Source organism: Nanorana parkeri, unplaced genomic scaffold (genome assembly GCF_000935625.1).
Source record: "Nanorana parkeri isolate BGI_ZX_2015 unplaced genomic scaffold, ASM93562v1 scaffold1125, whole genome shotgun sequence".
Taxonomy (NCBI): Eukaryota; Metazoa; Chordata; class Amphibia; order Anura; family Dicroglossidae; genus Nanorana; species Nanorana parkeri.
In genome coordinates, this window is record NW_017307393.1 from 497,311 (window position 1) to 512,688 (window position 15,378).

General features: G+C 42.8%; 1 protein-coding gene across 1 annotated transcript; it reads left to right on the forward strand.

The window, feature by feature from the left end:
* The first annotated feature begins 411 nt into the window (after nt 1-411).
* Nucleotides 412-10,861, forward strand: WDR61 (WD repeat domain 61). Its single transcript, XM_018567981.1, has 10 exons — nt 412-670; nt 844-871; nt 1,908-2,013; nt 3,843-4,015; nt 4,116-4,264; nt 4,351-4,444; nt 7,001-7,094; nt 8,098-8,190; nt 8,280-8,358; nt 10,603-10,861. Exons 1-10 carry the CDS (start codon nt 659-661, stop codon nt 10,690-10,692), a joined length of 918 nt encoding a protein of 305 aa, XP_018423483.1. The 5' UTR covers nt 412-658; the 3' UTR covers nt 10,693-10,861.
* Nucleotides 10,862-15,378: the final 4,517 nt, after the last annotated feature.

Genomic DNA, 15,378 nt, shown 5'->3' on the forward strand with positions numbered 1-15,378 from the left:
GCACCACTAGCTAACTGGTGGCCAAACTACACTTTAATTTACTCTCTACAGCCGCAGATGGCCATGTGCACGAGACCGATTGCTACTTAGTGATGTTTTACAGAGGTAAAGAGGGACAAATGAGGCAAAATAAGAGAAAGAGAGGTTTGAATTTAAAGGGGGGCAATTCCTTAGGTTGGTTCAGTATGTTTTCAGCGTCTTCTCTTGCAGCAGATAAGCTTTACATTTTTATTTTTTTTTGCAAAATTTTTCATTTTTCCACTATTACTTTTCCTTAATATTAGTGCTGGAAAATACCACCGTACTTTTATAGTTGGATAAAACTTTTATCATAAAAATACTAGATATTCAATCAGAATTTCAGGAGCCTGCACAGTACACACCCACTCAGCTCGCTCATTGAAGACCAGGAAGTGAGCTGCTCTTTTCCTCTAGTGCTGGATTAATGTACGCTGTCGTCCTGACGTCATCTCAATGCGACTGTTATGTCAGCGGTGGAACTTAGAAACTGCCAATAGCAACGTGAACCCGCAGTTCAGTGAAGCGGCACGGTGACCCTATAAACGTTAGGTGACTGAACACGGGGCTGTGTGTGAGAAGATAACCTGGTGTGGTACTCTCAGGGAGCTTGTAGCTCTCCTCCATCCAGCGGCTGGACATGAGCACACAGGTAAGTTCCTATACACTGCGGTGTGAAGTTCATTTCCATGTCCTGTATATGAAGCCCGCTTCTCAGAATGTATTGTCAGATCCAGTCCTACATAAGTCTCGAGTTACAAGCTACCTATCTGTTTCGTTAAATGACTTATTGTTGTAACACTGAATGTTTTGTGTCTTTCACAGTACAGCATCCTCTACAAGCAAGAGCTAGGTAAGAGCCCCACTTCCTAAAATATTCCAGAAATGATGGTGTGGGGATAGCTTCGGTGCTACATATCAAGAACTGGGCTTATTTGTCTTCATATAGTAATTTTTACAATGCTTTTTATTAACAAAAATATGCAAAATCACAGTAAATGTGCTTTAGTTTTCTTGAGGCGTGGTAGGGCCCTTATATAAGCATTAAAAGATTAGCATTAAGCATTAAAAGATTAGAAAACATAACCTCAGGCTCAGTTTTGGGAATTCTTGTGTTAAAGGATTATTGAAGCCTCGGGTGTTTTTGCATAGATCTACTGCTAGCAAGAAGTAGATATATGCAAAAAGTGTTTAAAAAAAACAAACAAACCGATTTCTGAAAAGGGTTAATACTTACCCGTGTCTTCCCCGCGGGCTCCCGTCTGAAAATATGAAAAATCTTATGCGGCCGCAAAGCGCCCACCCCAGCTAGACCCCATACTAGACTTTAAAGGGGAACTCCAGGTTTCTTACCTCTCCTAGGGGGTATTCTACTGCTGGACCACTGCTGTCATTCAAAAAAGCTGTAGCTCCTGCTGTGGTTCTGGCTCGGTGCTATCATGAGTGCATGCCTGTGTTGATTATCTGCCTTTGTGCCTTCGCAGAAAGCTGTATATTCTGTGAATTGTGCGCAGAGTACAAAGAGTTCTTATTCTTGCTCCAGCTGGAGTATAGCTGGATGGATGATGTTCACACAGCACTAGCACCGCTACATGGTGCCAATAAGCCTGTGCTTGTCACCGCCATCTAGGGGAACATATATAAATCGGCCCCATGGGGTGAATCATCTTAGGAGAACTTGCTAAGACAGCAAGAATAACCCTGCGGGGGCTCTAACCTTTCCCTTCTCTATCCAAAGCTTGGAAAAGAAGGCTTGTCTATACATTAACAAATGTCTGACTGTTTTGAGCTTGTCTGGGGGGTTTTTCCCTATGTTATGATTTTGACATCATTATTTATATTTCTGCAGTGAAGTTCCCTTACATTGTACTGCTTGTTTTTTTTCCTAGCCCACAGTGATGCCATATGGTCAGTAGCGTGGGGTAAAAACACAAGTGATGGGTCAGAGACAGTAATCAGTGGTTCCCTGGATGATGTGGTGAAGGTGTGGAAATGGTAAGCTAGGTTGTTGGAAAGATCTTTCACCCTATCCAAAAAGTAAATCATTTTGATGTTTTGAAAAAAAGCAAAAAGACAAGATCAACCAATTTCATTAAGGGGTCTATATATTTTAAAAAAACTTGCATAGCTTTGCCATCCAGTGAAACTGCATGTACATTCTATGCGGGTTAAATAGCTGTTGTGAGAATGTAGTTTCTCTTCTGGTCGAATGTATTTCAATAGGTTTATTTGTAAAGATCAAAGTAATTCTGGAAAATACTGCATTGTGGCCACGAGATGGAGCGGTTCTTTATGAATAAACCTATTAAAAGAGAAGTAACACCAAACCTTCTTTTTTTCTGGGTTTACTTCTCTTTAGGATCACAGGAGTACATTTACTAATGTATTCCTGTGACTCAAAGTCAGCATATAGTGAACTACTGGCCGCTATATGCTAACAGCACAGAGCCATGCTGTAGCAAGAAAGAATACCAACAATATTGTCAGGGGGCCACCCAGCTGCCTGATTAACAGCTGTCTCTGCCTTTCTAGAGCCAGAGTCAGTTGTGCCAGCCCACTCCCCTGTCTAACCTTCCAATGTGTTCTGGAGGAATGGAGAGGGGCGAATCTCTGTGGAGAGTGATGACTGACAGTCACTGATCTCTGAAGGGAGAAGCCATCAGCTGAGTGATTGCTCAGCTCTTGGTATATAGAGCCACAGGCCCCTTTTTATAAGGTAATTTACAAAATAAACATGCCAAGACCTCCATCACTGCAACTATCCATAAATCTGATATTCCTGCAGACAGTATGTTTTATAACTTGATCTAGACCCTTCTGTGTGAATTCGCAGCCCAAGCACATTGGCTTACATGCGGTTATGTGCCGAATGTGTCTTGTATGATCTTGCAGGTCATCTCTTGAATGTATGTCTTTATAGTGCTCTGCAAATTTTACTTTAATAATAATGTCTACGCTAAAGGTGCCCATACACCTTATGATTATCGTACGCTTTTCGTATGCGAACGACTTTTCGTCCGATAATCGTATGTGTGCATTGCAGTGTCCGACCAACAGTACTGTACAATCGTACGACTTTTTATGGTTAAGCATGTTTGAAAATTTTGCTAGATCGTACGATTGTCGTAAGGTTGCTGGCGTTTCCGTCCGTCAAAAGTCGTACGATCTACACTGCGCTAAGGAAAATACTTCAAATCAAGTACCGCATTTTGTCCAGGTGCTTTTCGTTAATTACGGCTAAATTAGTCTTGCGATCATCGGGGCAGGATGGGGCTGCCGTACGAAAATCGTACGACTATTCGATCATCGGGCGAAAAGTTTCGTCCGATAATCGTAAGGTGTATGGGCACCTTAATAATATCAACAATTTGCAATATATGCGTTAATATCAAAAATCCACTACATTAAACATGTATAAGCACTTTTTTGATTAGCAAATGACGGCTTTAAAAATAATACAAGGTTTTATCTTTTCTTGACAAAATGCTGCTTTAGGCACCTTTTATTGCTGACCACGTGTGAAGGCCTGGGCACTTGGTACAAGGCTATTGAAGGCAAGGATGAGCCAGTCTCAACTCTAATATCGCCTTCAGCAGAGACTTAACAAAAAGCCAAGGCCTTCTTCACACATGTGGTCTTTAGAAGAGGTAGTAGTATGGGTGGCTTTAGTGGATTTTAAAGTGTACGGCTATAATCACACAGATGATTATTTAGTAGTCTACTTACTATTTGCTAAATAGTTCAGATATGGCACTACCCTTAAGAAGATTTTGTGTGTAAATCTAAAAAACTGAATGTGTTTCAAAATGTCTCTACTAATGCAGGAGTGGTGAAAAGCTAGAGCTTCAATGGACATTAGAGGGTCACCAGCTGGGGGTGGTGTCTGTGGATGTCAGTCACACTGGAAACGTTGCCGCATCCAGCTCTTTAGATGCACACATTCGCCTCTGGGATCTTGACTCTGGGAAGCAAATGCGTTCCATTGATGCTGGACCAGGTAAGATCTTACTGTGTGTAGTAGATAACAGTTTAGTTTCTAATACAAGATATCATGCACTGTGTCCTGAAGATGTATGTAATTGTCTTTCTGTCCACAGTGGATGCCTGGTCTGTGGCCTTTTCACCAGACTCCCAGCACTTGGCTACGGGAAGTCATGTGGGAAAAGTGAACATCTTTGGTGTGGAGACTGGAAAGAAGGAATACTCACTTGACACCAGAGGCAAATTTATCCTCAGTATTGCTTATGTAAGTATCTATGGTTACATATGTAATACAGGGGGAAAAAATGGCAGCACACCTATTACATTCTTATATTTGACTGTTCCCAACAGAGTCCAGATGGTAAATATCTTGCCAGTGGAGCCATTGATGGAATTATTAACATTTTTGATATTGCAACTGGCAAACTCCTCCACACGCTGGAAGGTAAGAAGGGACTTGCTGAATAAACAGCTATTTGCTTTTTAACCACTTCAGCTCTCAAACCTGTACATCCTCTATGTACCAGAGCCATTTTTACGTTTCTGCTATGGACCTAATTATTTGGCAATAACATTATCATTACTTAAGATAAAGTAATAATATAAATACATATATACAGTATTGTGCAAAAGTTTTAGGCAGGTGTGAAAAAATGCTGTAAAGTAAGAATGCTTTCAGAAATAAAAGTGTCAATAGTTTATTTTTATCAATTAATAAAATGGAAAGTAAATGAAGAGAAATCCACATCAAACCAATATTTGGTGTGACCGCCATTTGCCTGCAATACATCATCAATTCTTCTAGGTATACTTGCACACAGTTTTTGAAGGAACTCAGCAAGTAGGTTGTTACAAACATCATGGAAAACTGACCACAGATCTTCTGCTGCCTCAAATCCTGCTCTCTCTTCATGTAACACCAGACAGACTTGATGTTGAGATCAGGGCTCTGGCGGGGGGGGCCAAACCAACACTTGCAGGACTCCTTGTTCTTTACGCTGAAGATAGATCTTAATGACATTGACTCTGGGGTCATTGTCCTGCTGCAGAATAAATTTGACTGCAAGTCTACATAGAAAAATTGATGCTGTTTTGAAGGCAGGGGATGGTCACACCAAATATTGATTTGCAGTTGATTTACTTTCCATTTTGTTACTTGATAATAATTTAGGGATGCACCGATACAGGTTTATCTTTTGGTGTTTGGCGATACCGAGTACCGATACTTCCGCTAGCAGGAAGCCGAGTGGCGTGTCATTACCCACCATCCGGCTTCTTGATTGCCCAGGAAGCTGGCTCCATGCTGTTTGGCCAGCGTGTTGTTCATTTGAATCCATACTGAGGCTCCTTGGATCCAAAAGGCTCCCTGAATTCCAAGACGCTGGACATTTATTTCCTCCCCCTCCCTCCATGGACTGTCACTGACCTTGGACTAAGAGGTTGTTGAAGTGATTAGCACATAATAATATATTATTAACACTATCACTGGCAGTTTAAATAAGCTCTATGGTCTTAGCCATAACCAAAGAATCTCGTATTTGGAATCGCCCTGATCCTCTGGCACAGGGAATGTTTTCTTTGTTGTCTTAAGAATCCTGTTGGAAGAATCTCAGCCCTTAATAAGTAATTTCACAATTTGCATTTATCCTGTCAACTTCAGGCAATGGGCACCAATACAGAGGATAGAGACTTGACCTGCATCAAACAAAACATTAAGACCGCTGCCTACTTGGAAGTTCTACTGTTTTTTTGTTTTTTTCTGAAAACGTCATCCATTGTGTTGGCATGGTTTTGCTTTCCCCGTTGGCATACCCTTAAATTTGTTTAGAGCCTTACTTAAGATCTCGTGGAATGCCAGTGTATGAGCATGCTGAACTACCTTAGGGCTAGAGGGGAACTTGTGGACGTAGCCACTTGACTTGGTTAGTAATTGACAGTTCAGAAAGTACTTCACATTCTGTTTTAAAGATTAACTATGAGGTGAGTGCTTTTCACTCACCTCATAGTTCTAGCCGACCTCTGACAATGAGACTGTCACAGGTCGGCTCAGTAGATCGGGAAGTGAGCGAACACATACCGGCGTTCGCTCACTTCTCGATCCTGTCACGGCTCTCTGCCGTGACAGGGGAGTGGCTGGATTCCCCCCTCCCCGCTCCGACCCTCCAACGCTGACTGGCGGAACGGACGGGGAAGGGGGGCGGGTACAACTGGCTCTGCCTCTAGGTAGGCAGAGCCAGCTGTCACTCACGCAGCTGGGCGGATCCAGACATAATTGTCGGAAAACTGAATGAATGGATCTACAGGCATAACAGATATTCCAAAAGATTCGGCCAGAGCAAAGCAGCAATGCAAGCCAAACTTTTAACCTTACAGGTGCCTGCTGAGTGCAGGCTGCTGCCACTTGTAGCTCTGCTACTAAAGCTTTAGCTGGATCTTACAGATATGTGTTGTTTGCTAATTCTTTTCAGCTTCAATCTTGTGCTTTTCATGTGAGCATATTACTGCCACCTGTGGTTCCTCGGCGCTGTTAATGTTTGGATGAAACTTAGCACTCATTCACATGACAGCCGGCCCGTGCAGATCCGTGCTGCTTGCACGGCAGTATCGGGCCGCTCCCGGGAAGGACAGGTGATGGGTGTGTTTTGTACACAGCAGCCTGTTCTTCTCTATGGGAGTACACAGCCCTACGCCCACCTGAACTGCATGTCCGTGCGGGTGTCTGTACTCATATGCAGACAGGATGGATCCTGTTTGCGCCCGAGCAGGGACACCCACACCCGTACAGATGGGCTGTTAGTTGGCTGTTAGTCATGTGGATGAGAGCTTAAGGGGTTGTTGCTTCATTTGCAGGCTTATTGTGCCTGTTTGCAATGCCCATTACCAGAATCGTTATATGTATCTATATCTCCATCATACACTTCTTTTTTTTTTTTTTTTTCCTCACCCCCTCTAAAAAATTTAAAAAAAAAAAAAAATCGTATTTATTATTATTTCCTTACAGGACACGCTATGCCTATCAGGTCACTGACATTCTCACCAGACTCCCAGCTGCTAGTGACAGGCTCTGATGATGGATATATAAAGATCTATGATGTGTAAGTTTGGGACTTGGCTGTGCACAATAAAACCAAATGATCTTTAAAGAGAACCTGTCAGAATAGAAATATAGCAATTGTCATTATTGACTTTGTTTTTGAACTTACAAGTTGCAAGACTGACCTCCTCGCTCTCGTTTTACTGTTTACTAAGTCACTGACCTAGAACAATGATTTCACGGCAGCTAGTTGTTGTGAAATATCTATAGACTAGTGTGGGGCTAACATCTCATTTTGCCTCCCTGCCATGTGGTTTTCTGAAAGTAGAAGGGTGATGGCTGCTAAACTTTTATAGTTGAAGATCTGATAGTGGGGAAAGCCAAGCAGATCATTCCTGTTTACCGAAATTACCAATTGTTTATCGAGAACCAATGGTGTACAGTACATATACAGTCTAATATTATAGAAACAATTGTCCAAACTGCATACAGCTATTTCAAGCTTTTTGGGCATCCGTGACGTGTATAGAAACCCTGGCTTATATGGAGTAGGGCTTGGGACCCAACGAGATAGTAGAACACACAAGATAATAGTGTGAAGGGATCTAAATAATTTTAAAAAGTAGCACAGTAAAGCATTCTCACACTCACACACACACACACACACACACACACCCACACACACACACACACACACACACGCACACACACACACACACACACACACACACACACACACTATCCATTACTTTGGTAGGCAATAATGCACTGATTGGCTGCTTTTCAACAAATATTGCTACAAGCACACAAAACAGCTGCTGCAATTTGGAATTAATAAATTCAAGTTTAATAAGTGTCCTTTGATGTGTAGCTGTCATAATATCCTTTTAGTGTAATTATATCTTTTGCATTTTCTTCTAAAACGCATGATTAACCAGCCAGAAATGATTCCCTTCTCTAAAAATCCTACCATGACTAGCTCTTTTTTAATTCTCAAGAGTGTTTTAAAAGGCAGCAGATAATCACCTTTATTTACTTTGCTAAATATGTACTGATGTTGTCAGGCAACATGCCAGTTTAGCTGGTACCCTCAGCGGACATGGCTCCTGGGTCCTGGATGTGGCTTTCTCCCCTGATGATGCTCATTTTGTGTCCAGGTAAGACTCGTAAGAAAATCGCTTTATATTGAGCACATTAGTCTAATAGGAATTCTGGAAGTAATAAGTTATTTCTTATATTTTAACAGCTCTTCTGATAAAAGTGTAAAGGTATGGGATGTCCCCAGCAGAACGTGTGTACATACGTTCTTTGACCACCAAGAACAGGTATGTTATTGTAAAGTGTGACACTCATTAGGATGCTGTGTGTGTCCAGTGCAATTTTTCTGAGCCCCTTTTGATAATAGTGCAGTTAAAAAGAAAAAAAAATAACAGGAAGGAAGAGAATAGTACAGCAGTAATCTTATTTACTGAGACCTAAAAACTTCTTATAATGCACTTATATTTTAAAAACCTTTAGTGACAGGCATATAGTCAGGTTTACTGGCTCCCGTGTCTACTGCTCTTGATCACCAGCTTTAGGAATTGTTCACACCATATGCAGTGCGTTCTGGTCCGATTCTGGCCGGAACACACTACCTCGCATTACGGCCGGCTCACTTTTTTGCCGGGCAGGAGGGGGAGTGGCGTGCCATTGAAGTGAATGGCACCGTAGCCACGCCATCCGCCCACACGGGATCGCAAGGCACATTGTGCCTGCAGTGCGGTCCGGTGCGATCAAAATAGTGCTTGCAGCATTTTGATCGCACCGGACCGCTCTGCAGGCACAATGTGCACGGGATCAGCGGAGGGCGTGGCTATGGTGCCATTCACTTCAATGGCCTGCCATGCCCCATCTGGCCCAGCAAAAAGTGAGCCGGCCGCAATGCGAGGCGGTGCGTTTCGGCCAGAGTCGGACCGGAACGCACTGCATATGGTGTGAACTAACCCTAAGTGATGCAGTCACTTCCTCCTTTCCACATGTTTACCAAAAAGCTCCCCCCACCACCACCTAGGTCACTGATCTCTTTTGTTCGGGACTCGTTTCTGGGATGTTCTTCATCAGCTTGTCACTAAGCCCATGCTTTTAGGTCATAGTTATGTGCATTAGGGTACCATTCAAAAGAATGGCAGCACACCACAACACGCATGTACCTTGCATTATGATAAAGCACACATTTTATTGCATGTTACAGCAATCCAAAGGTGTAAAGCTAGTCAAGACACTCCACTTGCACATACTGTATATACACACTGTAAAGACAGACGTACATAAGTAAATGTCTGTTGAAAACAGTTTAAGTATCACCACGCACGCCAATGGCAAAAGAATAATCTTAGAGCACTCATATATAGGTTTAAAGAGACACTCTGACTTTGCCCATGTATGTGTGTATTTGTAAAGTCTCCCCTTCCCCAAGTTATATTTATTTACCAGTGCTTCCTCCTGCCCCTGCTGCTAGAAAAGTTTGCTTTAATTGCACAAATTTGAGGTTATCTTTATGCACCATTTTTAAGTGAAGGAATTTTGTGGAAAACTACCAGCTGGAAAGAAGTTAAAAAGTATTTAAAATATTTCAACCTAAATTATGGACAGGCAGTCCCCGGGTTACATACAAGATAGGGACTGTAGGTTTGTACTTAAGTTGAATTTGTGTGTAAGTCGGAACAGGTAAATTTTTTAAGTGTAACTCCAGCCAAAAAAACATTTTTTAGTTTTGGATAGCATAGGGAAGGGTCACGTTTGTTTTGCTGTCTGTTCCTGTTGTTCAGAAGATTATAATATAATAAACATTTTTATTTAAAATTACACAGCAAAAACAGTTTTTTCTATTTTTAATTTTATTTTATAAACTTCATTTTTTTTTATTTAACTTTTTTTTACATTTATTTGTCTTTTTTAACTTTATTTTTTTTAAACTTTTTATTTTTTTTTTTTTTAATGCTCTGAGCAATAGCCAGCCTGCTATTGGATATTTCAAATTGCAATAGTCACTAGCAGGCTGGCTATTGCATCTGCCTGCTGTCAATCAGCAGAGGAGGGGCCTGAAGGAGAAAGTTCTCTATCAGGTCCTCCCATGCTAATTGACAGCAGGCAGTGGGTGGGTGCAATAGCCAGCTTGCTATTGGCTATTGCATTTTACAATATCCAATAGCAGGCTGGGTATGGCTCCCAGCCTGCAGATGAAGAGGAGGCAGGGGGCGGGGCAGAGGAGCCGCGGTCAGACAGGGGAGCGGAGGATCGGCCTGACCGGGGGAAGAAGAGACCGGGACAGCGGCGGAATGCAGCGGTCTGTGTCCCTGCTGCCTCCGCCAACACAGGACTGTCTATGTGTAAAAACACAAAATATATGCGGCCTTAAACCACATAAGTGGGAATTTACCAGCAGGTAGTGCAGTGCCATTTCTTGTTTACCCATATTGACCCACCAAGATACATAATAGCGTGTTTCATCTGTTGCTGAACGTCACCTTTTTTTCTCTAATTTTTAAAACCAGACTATAACCCATTGTGTACTGACTTTCTTGCAGGTTTGGGGTGCACAGTACAACCGAAATGGATCTAAAATTGTATCTGTTGGAGATGATCAAGAAATCCATATTTATGATTGTCCCATATAAAACATTCCTTTTCATTGTGAAAGGACTAGCAGAATTACCTGGCTTGGCTGAGTCTTCTATAAACTGTCATCATACCAGATCCTGGATGTACATACGCTTCAGTCAATGAGAGAGAACAAACACCATGCAGTTTTCTGTGAAAATCCATCACTGAAACCAGAAACCTAAGGCATCTTTTGCAAATACTTTTTTTTATAATTATGTTTTGTTAGTGCAAAAGGTATTAAAATTTTTAATTTGTGCCTCCTTTCTCCGTTATTTATGAAAGGAAATGTACACTGATGTTTTTAGCCAGGGCAAAAGAGGGAGCTGGTGGAGAAGCAAGCACATTGTGTTGCTACATGGAGCAGTTTCAAATGGGCCCAACTTTAGGGTGCATTCACAGTGATGCTGTAGTGCTTTAACCCCTTCGTGACCGAGCTAGTTTTCAGTTTCTGTTCATAAATGACTGACACACTTTTTAAATTTTTGCTGTGTGATTCTTCCACGGCAGTAATATACTTTCTTACTAAATGTACCTACACATATTATATATTGTTTTTTAGAGGACAGATAGGTACACATGTTTGATACAATTTATATAGCCCTAACGCCTCACTTATAAAAAAATGAGGAAAAAAAACTAGAAGAAAACACTTTTTCTTTCATTAATGAAACAATCCGTTACATACAAATATGGGAGCACTAAATAGCAATTCCGTATTTGACAGCTGAAAACAGCAGAGAGGTAGCAGAGTGACTCACCTATCTGCTATTCGTTTTGACAGCTGGATAGCCTGATGTTTATGATACATTTCAGGCAGAAATACAAATGTATCTCTGTGCCGGAAATGTATCACTTCTGATCGTCTAGGCACAATCAAAGACCTGTAGGCCCCATTCACACACGAATCAGCCTGCACGTACAGCTCCGTGCGGGGCCGTACCAAGCAGCTGCCGGGAAGGACAGGTGCTGCGTGTAATTAGTACGCAGCCCCCGTCCTTCTCTATAGGGCTACGCGGCCGCACGCTCACCTCAATTGCAGGTCCGTAGGGGTGCGGGTGAGTGTATTCATACCACGCCGGAATGGATCCTGTATGCGTCCGGGCCAGAAAACCCCGAACTCCTACGGACCTGCAACTGAGGTGAGCGTAGGGGGGGGTGTACGGCCGCGTAGCCCCATAGAGAAGGACGGGTGCTGCGTACTAATCAAACGCAGCATCTGTCCTTCCCAAATAATAATCAAAACTCGTGAAAAAGAAGCTTTTACAAGAGCTTAACTATTTCATTAATTAATGCCTCAATACTAAGGCATTCATTAATGAATGGTAATCGCTGAGAATCAGCGGTTACCGGCTTTACAGAGCCTTAAATAACTCATCATGTACAGTGTACGTGGCCAGTCATATAGGCACTTTGTGACGGGACGTACAGTGTACATCTCCCGTCAGGAAGGGGTTAAAGAGGATCTTTACCCATAACTTAATCTCCTAAAGCAGTTACCTTTAATCCATGCCAAGTGTCAAGGTTGCCAGTGTGCTTATTTCAGCTCTTATCCGAATATGCAATGCCTCAAATAGCTAGTGTTATATCTAGTCACATGTGCAGCACCATGGCAACTGCAATCCTAATGAAGGCTAAGGTGGCACCTTCCTTGGCTTAGGCAGGAGTGAGCAACTGTGGCCCTCCTGCTGTGCTTTAACTATAAATCCTAACATGGCTTTGCTTCAGGCAAACATGCCTGTACCTGTCAGTCTTGCAATGGCTCATGGGACATGTAGTGCCATAATAGCTGGAGGCCTGGAGTTTCCCCACCCCTGGCTTAAGGGATAGAAAGTTGCAGTTCCGCTTTAACAGTTGGGTACATGTATTGAACGTTTCATAACCATACTTGCGAATGCTGTTTAGGGGGCATGTGTGGAAAGTGAATCTAAAATAGATCTAGACATGTCTGTGGTTTATGTACAAACATATAATACCCATGTAATAAAGTTTGTCTTCAAATGCAGTAGCAAAAGCATTGGAATTGCACAGCTGCATTAATGTGTATATAATCTTTAAAGAAAATCTTACTGTAACTACCTTTTGGAAGGATTAAAATATGTGCTTCCTTTTCTGCAAAGCATTATGGTATTCCAGAAATCCATGGCACAAGTCTGTGCTTCCTGCCTCCTTCATTTCCATTCTGTTAGACCAGGGCATCTTAAACTGTGGGTCGCGCAAGTGAATGCCAGGGCTGCCATCAGGGGGGGTATGCACAGCACTTGTGTGAGGAGCCTGAGAGGCCCGGGCTCCAAGCAAGATTTTTGTATTATAGTTTAATATGTGCAGTGTAATTATTGTGAGCTTAGCTGGGGCTTAGCATTGTTTCAAGACTGCCAGTGCAGGTCTGCAGCAGTGAAGGAGTTAAATTCATTCACCCTGTGGGTTCTGGAAAGAATATGGCAGCTTTATCTCCTGGCACCCAATCCTGTTATTTGATTGCAGGGCAGTGCTAAGCCTTCTCAAAGATCTCTGAAAAGCATAATAGTCATTTACCATTTCACAGACAGCAGGAATCAACAATTAGCTGGGAAAGGAAGAGAGAGACACGGACCGACGCTGGGAGGGGGATTGAGGAAGAGAGAGACACTGACTGATGCTGGGAGGGGGATTGAGGAAGAGAGAGACACCAACCAACGCTGGCGGGGGGGGGGAGCGGACTGAGAGACACTATCCGACACTGGGGTCACGCAAAAATTTCCTCGGCCGAAAAGGGGTCACGAGTGGAAAAAGTTTAAGAAGGCCTGTGTTAGACCACTAGCCACTGTGAAGTCTATCAGCCTAACAAGTGGTCTAATAATCTCCCCCCTGTAGTTCTATTTCAGCCATTGGGGAAGTGATCACAATCCAGCACACACTGCAGTGGGTGACGTAGAGAAGTCTTGGGGCCACTTACAGCGTGTTCCAGCATGGTTAGCTGCTGGAATGCGCTGGATCGCATTAGAAAATCCTCCCTATGTTCTGGGGTGGGAGTGGGCATAGAAGTCAACGGCACTTCTACCACGCCCCCCTGCCCGCATCAGAAAGTGTGGCACATCAATGCCCGTGTTCCTGGCCAGTACGATCACAAAAAATTGTACAAGCACAACCATAACAAGCAGTGAGGGGCCAGAGATCTGTCACATGTGAAAGCGTATTGGACGTCAAAGATTCTTCAGCCACTGTAGCTTTTAACTACTTGCTGTCTGCCCGTTGTAAATAAACATGTGGACGACAAGCTCCCTCCAGTGGGTGCCATATATATATATATATATATATATATAGCTTTTTAAAAAAATTTCCTGCTCGCGAGCAGAACACACTGCTACTTGTAAACACCTATTAACGGCTGTTACATACAAGCGGTTGGGTGGCTCTATAGCTGTCTGATCGCTTGTACCCTAGCTATCCCCTCTGCAAGACCAACTCATCGGCTCTCAGCATGAAGATCAGAGGGAGTTCAGCACTCTCCCACCTGCTGATCTCCCTTCCGATCTCTGAATGTGGAATTGTTGTGTATTACATCACTTCCGCATTCCTTCTCTGGTTGCTATAGCCAGAGAAGAAGCAGATCTGTGCTTCATCAGCTTCTTTGGGGGTCCCCAGGTGACAGTAGGGGTCCTAGAGACCCATAATGTCTCCATAAAGAGGACCTGTCAGTGTGCCTGTGCTATCACATAGGGTGTTGTTAGCCCCCTATGTGATAGCAATAACATTAAGTGCAAAAACAATTAGCCAAATGTAAAAAAAAACTCCCCCGCCCCCACGTATAGGCACGTACAAAGTAAATATGCGTCGGGTGCACCAACGCTCGAAAAAGACAAGTGCGCTGCACATGTTACATATCACCGTGAACGTCGGAGTGCGAGCAATAATTTTAGGGCCATCAATCACTGATAACACTAAACTGATGAGCGGTAAAAGCTTTTAAAGTGTTGCCTATGGCCAATTTTGGGTATTGTAGTTTTTTGCGGTTTTGCCAGTGCACACAATTTTAAGGCTTGACATGTTTGGTGTCTATTTACCTGACGTGACCCCGACTTTTATATTTTGCCAAAAAAGTGATAAATGTCTCATAATATAATGTAGGGGAAACAGTTTTTTCCCCAAACTTTTTGCTAATGTTTCCTTCACATAGTAAAAAAAATAAAAGCCCCCCAGTGGTGATTAAATACCACAAAAAGAAAGCTTAATCTGTCCCCAAAAAATGATATAAGATGTATATCAGTACAGCGTTGCATGATGGAATAAACGTCAGTCAAAGTACTGCAGTGCTGAACACTGAAAAATGGCCTGGACAAGAAGGGTGTAAACACCCCGGTCATCAAGTGGTTAAAGACAGTGCAGAAACAGGTTTGCCTGAGGACGGGGCCGCATGGTCTCGAAATGTCGCTAAGGAGATGTGTGTTATCTCTGTCAATAAACAGCATTGACTTTAATATCATGGAGTGCGAGTGACTACTTTCATCTATCTACATTTCACTGAGGCATCCGTTGTCACCACCGCACCCACCCAAATGGTTTTGGGTTTTTGTCCGGTCAGGAGTGCGATGGGACAGGAGGATTAACTTTCACATGGGCATTCTGATCAGGTCCATCTGTCAGTTTTCAGGTGGATCTAATGGGAGGCTCAATGTTAGTCCTGTTGGTTATGTGTTTAGATGAAGCACTGAGATCTTGTGGAA